The sequence below is a fragment of the Tachysurus fulvidraco genome, chromosome 1 (genome assembly GCF_022655615.1).
Source record: "Tachysurus fulvidraco isolate hzauxx_2018 chromosome 1, HZAU_PFXX_2.0, whole genome shotgun sequence".
NCBI classification, from domain to species: domain Eukaryota; kingdom Metazoa; phylum Chordata; class Actinopteri; order Siluriformes; family Bagridae; genus Tachysurus; species Tachysurus fulvidraco.
The window spans coordinates 27,893,297-27,900,796 of NC_062518.1; the positions used below are offsets into that span (position 1 = coordinate 27,893,297).

The following is a 7,500-nucleotide window of genomic DNA, read 5'->3' on the forward strand; positions in this document are numbered from 1 at the left end:
CTGTAGGTCAAGAGGTTCAGTTAATGTTCACATCAAACGTCACAATAGCATTAAAAATATGGACAACCCCCCCCCCCACACACACACACAGAAAGGCCACTTCTGCTCACATATACACTTGCTCTTGTATAGATTGCACACACACATTTTCACTTCTTCGTTCCCTTCTTCTTCTTCTTCTTCTCCTTCTTGCACTTTTTTTTTTATAATTCATGTTAATTGTGTTTTCTGTATGTCCTGTCCAAATGATATGGAGGAGAAATAAGAATTTCCCTGTATTGTTTAACTGATCTCTTCCTGTACATATTGCAATAAACTCTCAAATCTCGAATCTCAAAATGTCTCGAAAAACAGAAATACATTCAGTCCGAGGCAGTTCTGTGTGATGACAGAGGTCAGAGTAAGGTTATGGTAACCCAAATAATCACCCATTACTACTCATTTTCACTAGTGAGCAGAAAAGCATTCAGCAGGGACGACACATTAAGTCTTGAGTCGGAAACCACATCGGGTTTCGACTCCTGTCAGCAAAGAAGAGAAATCTGGGACCAGCACACAGAAGCTGAGCTTAAGATCCAGGATATGAAACATGGCCAATTGTCATTAGTTTATTTGTTATTTTCCCCACGTTTTCCACTACAGCATCCATAAAGAAAAGCTTGTGCATACGACAATTAAAATGATTGAAACTTAAAATTCAACCTGTACTCATCCCTCTACACCAATTCACAATAGGCTCATCTTCAACATCTTTTCAACACACTGTATTTGCTGACTTGTCCTCTTGTAAAAGAAGAACCATTCATAATCCCACTATCCGGAGATGAGGATGGTGTCCTTTCAAGTTTCTTCAAGGTTTCTTCATCTTGTTAGTCGTTTCAGGGAGTTTATTCTTGCTACTGTACTTTCGCCTCCTGCTTGCTCATTAAGTATCTAAATATAAACTGGCATTCATATTTCTGTAAAAAATACAATCGGTTTCTGATGCCTCAAAACGGCTGATGTGTTTTACACTGTAACGATTCGGAGACTTTAACAGATCCGTTATTATATTAGATAATAATTCGATTTAATCCTTATAAACATTTCATGGGAATTGTTTCCCAGCAGTATTTCAACACACATTTCATAAGCAACCTTTGACTAGCTAGAAGAGACTAATTTCTGTGAGTTTTGTTTAAAGTCTTATTGAAAAGCCTAAGTTTGTATTTGCATATCGATAGAAACCTCTGAACAATTTCTTAAGTAGGGCTAATAAAGTTTTCTATGATGTAAGCTGTTGTAGAGTAAGCGTTATTGTTACACGGGCATAATTACACTTCTAGCACCGACTAGACGGTTTTAACCTTATTTAATTACGTGTGTTGGAATAATTTAAAAACATTCATCAAGATTAAGCTGCCTTTATTTCTATCTTTTGGTTATTGAAGAAACAGCAGGCTAAATGATAAAGATCTATATTTTTAGTCCTGAACTGTCGCCTCTGGCTTGCTAGCTCTATATCCGTATTTCTGCTTTGTGTGAAAGCTGCTTTGTGTGACAGTCTATTACTAAAAGCTCTGTCAAACACCACACAGCTGATGTGTTTTATGCCGGAAATAGTTGCAATGACCTATATGATGCAGATTGGACCAAGACACAGAACTTAATGCATTGAACTTAAGTCTTAATGCATGCTTCACACACACACACGTCTCACACAATTCTGTCTCAACATTAGATCTGCATTGTGCTTTCCCAGCTTCCCTGCTTTCTCAGCTACATTGTTATGGCAGGCCATTACAAGCACCAGATGACATTTTAATGAGAAACAATGAAGTGTTAATGGCTGGCTATGCTACATAACCCTGTGTCCAATGTCGCTGCTGTGCCTTTGCCAACCATAACGTTATGCCACCACATTCTGCTCATTCATGCTGTTGATAAAGCATGAGCAAGAGGTTTAAATAATCGTGTGCAATGATCTCAATAAACTTTCATCAACTGTTTACTATGGCGTGAAACGATCTGCACTCTGTACGCACTTCTTGTTGCGGAACAAACAATATCCCTTACTGCATGTTTTGCATAAGAGTCAGATCTCCTCGCAAAAAGAAAAGCTTAGCTCAGCACTATTACACTTTGCTATTTTGCTAAGCAGTTCCCCTGAGACAGCATATGGTACTGCCTGACTGCACAGCATATTTTCCTAGTCCTTTTTAATAGTACTGCGTTCTTTCCGATATCACTTTATAGTTTCAGATGCATAATGGCCAACGTTAAAGCGAGCAGCATGTTGGATTGGTTAGCAGCGTGACAAGTAGCAAAACTGTAGAGCTGATGCAGCAAAATTTTGTCTGCATACTTCACTTAAGATCTCAGAATTGCTACATGAGCATGGTTTAACGGTCTGTTTTAAATGCCAATGTAAATAAATACTAATAACAGTAATAGAGCAGCAGGGTGGAGAGTCTTGACTTGAAGTCATGTCTAAGTGTCTGAGTGCATAAGCCACATGTTTATTGAAAAACGATGACAAATGAAAGGTTTGTGGGAATGTCAACAGAGCTGTGGAAGGTTGAGCTGTGTATTTCCCCCCATAATCAAGGTCATGTCTGTCTGTCTGTCTGTCTGCCTGCCTATCTATCTGTCTATCTATCTATCTATCTATCTATCTATCTATCTATCTATCTATCTATCTATCTATCTATCTATCTATCTATCTATCTATCTATCTATCTATCTATCTATCTATCTATCTATCCTTTTGTCTGCCTTGCTGCCTTTCTGTCTATCTGCCTGCCTGTCTGTCTATCTGTGTCTTGTCTGTGTCTCGTCTGCCTGCCTGTCTGTGTCTCGTCTGCCTGTCTGTGTCTGTCTGCCTGTGTCTGCCTGCCTGTCTGTGTCTCGTCTGCCTGTCTGTGTCTGTCTGCCTGTCTGTGTCTCATCTGCCTGTCTGTGTCTCATCTGCCTGTCTGTGTCTCATCTGTCTGCCTGTGTCTCATCTGCCTGTCTGTGTCTCATCTGCCTGCCTGTGTCTGTCTACCTGTCTGTGTCTGTCTGCCTGCCTGAGTCTGTCTGCCTGCCTGTGTCTGTCTGCCTGTCTGCATCTTGTCTGCCTGCCTGAGTCTGTCTGCCTGTCTGTGTCTGTCTGCCTCTCTGTGTCTCATCTGCCTGTCTGTGTCTCGTCTGCCTGCCTGAGTCTGTCTGCCTGTCTGTGTCTGTCTGCCTGTCTGTGTCTCATCTACCTGCCTGTCTGCGTCTCATCTGCCTGTCTGTCTGTCTGTCTCATCTGCCTGCCTGTCTGTGTCTCGTCTGCCTGTCTGTGTCTGTCTGCCTGTCTGTGTCTGCCTGCCTGTCTGTGTCTCGTCTGCCTGTCTGTGTCTGTCTGCCTGTCTGTGTCTGTCTGCCTGTCTGTGTCTGTCTGCCTGTCTGTGTCTCATCTGCCTGTCTGTGTCTCATCTGTCTGCCTGTGTCTCATCTGCCTGTCTGTGTCTCATCTGCCTGCCTGTGTCTGTCTGCCTGTCTGTGTCTGTCTGCCTGCCTGAGTCTGTCTGCCTGCCTGTGTCTGTCTGCCTGTCTGCATCTTGTCTGCCTGCCTGAGTCTGTCTGCCTGTCTGTGTCTGTCTGCCTCTCTGTGTCTCATCTGCCTGTCTGTGTCTCGTCTGCCTACCTGAGTCTGTCTGCCTGTCTGTGTCTGTCTGCCTGTCTGTGTCTCATCTACCTGCCTGTCTGCGTCTCATCTGCCTGTCTGTCTGTCTGTCTCATCTGCCTGCCTGTCTGTGTCTCATCTGTCTGCCTGTGTCTCGTCTGCCTGTCTGTGTCTGTCTGCCTGTCTTCCTGTCTGTGTCTGTCTGCCTGTCTGTCTGCCTGTCTGTCTAGCTGTCTGTAATCTATAAACCATAATCTATAATGGCAGTTTCATTTGAAAAAATTGACACTGTCCCTCGTGTTCATCCAGTTTTCATCCATGTTCAGCAAGTTTTCCCTTGCAATCTCATACACACCAAATATTTATTCCAGTTTTCATTCACCATTAAACAACGTTTATCTCTTGTGTCTGTTATCTCTGATCTCTAATGCTATCAGACTTCATCACAGACATTCAAAACATTACATTTGTATAAAAATCACTGCACACAATTTGTTCTTAAAAGGAATTAAGTACAATTAATACTTGTTTAATTAAATGACATTTTTAATCATGATTATGTAAAAGTATAACGCTTGTTTGTTTTTTTTTAGCAGCACAAGGTGTTTCAAATTTTTTAAGATTACTAATACTGAAAGCATCTTATTCAGTAAATGCTCTTATTAAGTCAAAGAATAAAAGTCATGTAGTTACTAAAGGAAGAAATAGAACTCCGGACTCAATTTTTTTGTTTGCTTATAAGTAATAGCACCCTTTAGTTTTCGACACCTATAATCACATTAGAACAAAAAGCCTCTAATTCCATTAAACCTACTCGGACCCCGATTAAACTAATAATTATTACTGTTTAAGAGTGCAGAAATGAAATTTCTGTCTCAGCCACAGATACTTGTGCATGTTTTACTAAAGAAAACTGTGAGCATGATCGTGTTCAGCTGCATATTCTTAAATATTCTCAAATAGTTTCTAATTGCATTTAAGTAAAAAATGCTGGCTATAAATCATTTAATGCTTAGCTTACAAGCATTAAAAGGAATAAATAAGCAGTACTGAGGGAAAACGTCAATGCCGACATTCCTTACGGTTCTGAACCATAATAACCAGAAATTACATACAGTATCACCAAAAATTTGCTCGGATGTGCACGGTTTGTGTTGTCCTAAATGAAGACTTTCCAGAAGCTGAGAGTGATAGGTGTTAAATGGGTGATAAATGTGCTGCTATAACTGCTGTATGACTTACTGGGAATCTGTTGGATCCTGTGAACCACTACAAAGGCATCCGAGAGGCCCACCTTCACTGGATGATTAACAGAGCTGATCTGAGCAATCTGAATAGGAACCTGAGACCAGAACAAAAACCAAAAAAAACAAACAAACACATAAATAAAGTCATACTTTTTAAATACAAATTCAGATTAAACCATATCACCATTTATTTAATATGTAGTGAAATGCTTTTTCAAACTGCCTGGGTCATAAAAGTAAAAAAAAAAGAAGAAGAAAGAATAGAATCGTAAGAAATACAGAACTGAACTATACAGTTAGGAAAGGTAGAAATATTTGAAATATAAAAATATAATAATATTTGTGCAACATTTGAAGTGAGGAAATGGATCCAAAAGCTTACATACATATAACTACAAGCAGCAGGATGATACACAGGGGTTTGTCACCTATATGCAGATTAATAAATGATAGTGAACTTTAGAAATGTGATTTTGTGATATATGTGACATAAACTTTAGCTTAGTTCTGTGGTTTATTTATATTTTTTTCGGTTTATTTCATTTTTTTCAGTATATTTAGTATTGATGTTTTATTGTAACGGACTAAATAAATCAGTGTGAAGGTTTTAGTCATAATGATGAAAATGATGAATAAACAAATAAATGACATTATGATAGCTGTCACTTTTTGTGCCTAGTTAATCGGGTTTCTGGACAAGCAAACCATGGGACTGGGCAGAACAGTTCAGCTTCTATTAGTGCATTTAGGAAGGTAATAAATGTATTATTTGCTCATCCCTGACATTATCATTTGTTTCAGTGTCAGATTAATTTTTGATTTCCTATAGAGCTGTTGGTGCCGAGCCCAGAGGTTGAATAAATAAATAAATAAAGTACGGAAAATCAAAAAAGGGAAATAAACAAGAGGGAATCCTCGAATCGGAAGAAATCATCAGTTTGAAAGAATGAGCTTAGTTTATCTGGTAATAAGTAAATTTTAAAGAACACACATTTGTAATATTCTGTGTCTCTTAAAGACAATGCATGTGAGAAAATTTCAAACTGTGCTAAAAAAAAAAAATCCTAAACAACTGTCATGATATACAACATGGCAGAAGTAATTCATATTTAATGTGTTCCGGATAAATCTGTCTTTCTTACTTCTATTTAATTCTAATTTAATAGTCTGGCAGCTGCTCTGCCAGAAAGTCATTGTTCGATTTTTTTTTTATCCTTTGGATGAAAAATGATTCAGTCCCTGCTTTCACATCTAATGAAGGTATGGTGTCTGGTCTGGAGTGAGATCCTACAGACACACGGGAAACCGATTGGAAGACTGAACAGATGGGGTGATGCCGCTATATTTACACAAGCCCTGTTAATCAACAGAGAAATTGAATTTTCACTCATGGCACATGTCATGTAATAACAAGAAGTAAGAGCAGAGGCTTTATTGCTTTACCAGCTATTGCTGAGAGGAATTTGCATTTCACACAGCCAAAATGAGAGAATTGAGAAATAGCAGAGAAATAGCAGAGAGAGAGAGAGAGAGAGAGAGAGAGAGAGAGAGAGAGAGAGAGAGAGAGAGAGAGAGAGAGACAGACAGACAGAGAGGGGTTAACCCCAAAAGGCAAAAGAATAAACACACAACATACTTTAAATAAGAGATGATAAGTGGTTTGCTATTAAAGAGAACAACAATAAACAAACAAACAAACAAACAAACAAACAAATAAATAAATAAAACAAGAGAGAGTAAATGAAGAAAAACATCTGACCTCCTTATAGGCGAAGATAATTCTTCCATCACTGTGTAGTGTGGCCTGAAATGTGAAGCTGCCCAGATTATATGAGTCCTGCAGGTGAACGTGATCCCACTGAACCACCAGGGCTGTGCCTGACGCACACACACACACACACACACACACACACACACACACACACACACACACACACACACACACACACACACACACACACACACACACACACACACACACACACACACACCAATGCAGCAATAAATGTAGTGCCTGAAAGTATATTAAAGCTAGCTCAGTATGATAGCTATTACTCCACAGTGAACATCAGACTTTGTGCCATAAACAGAAGTATAATCAACGATAATGCAAATTGTGCATGGACAAAGACAGACTGTAACGTTGACTGTAAAACTATAAGTTGCACCATCGCAGCTGATGTGATAGAAATGTCCCCTAAACAGAATGGAGCTGTAGCTGTACAGTATTGGCAGGAACAGGGCTCAGAATCTAAGTGATAATGATTGAGAGTTTGCATGATGTACCTACTATACAGTGAATCTCTCACTGTGTCTGTGCTGCCTGAAGTGCATGTGTGAAGAGAGAGGCTGTGCTGACATTTACATGTTTTTTTTTTTGTATTCCATAGATAAAATATGGACAGGCTTTAGGCTGTTCACGTCACTCCACCGGACTCTAAGTGTCAGAATGCTCTAGTATGACAACCCTACCCCAATTGTTTTACTAATAAATATTGCTCCCTGATTGGTATATTATGTCCTGATGTTATGTGAAGCACATTTCATTAAGTTCTGCAATTTCATCGATCTGTTTTGATTAAGCCCTGAAATTATTCCCATAACTTAATGCTTTGGCAGATT

The 7,500-nt window shown here is 39.2% G+C and overlaps 1 protein-coding gene across 2 annotated transcripts in view; it reads right to left on the bottom strand.

The window, feature by feature from the left end:
* plxdc2b (plexin domain containing 2b) overlaps window positions 1-7,500 on the bottom strand; it is a 100,066-nt gene that overhangs the window by 29,855 nt on the left and 62,711 nt on the right. For both annotated transcript variants that reach the window (XM_027169418.2, XM_027169417.2), the window contains exons 6-7: window positions 6,638-6,756; window positions 4,874-4,973 (exon numbers count right to left, since the gene is read on the bottom strand). In XM_027169418.2, the coding sequence (XP_027025219.2) occupies window positions 4,874-4,973; window positions 6,638-6,756 (219 nt within the window). The remainder of the gene's footprint in view (window positions 1-4,873; window positions 4,974-6,637; window positions 6,757-7,500) is intronic.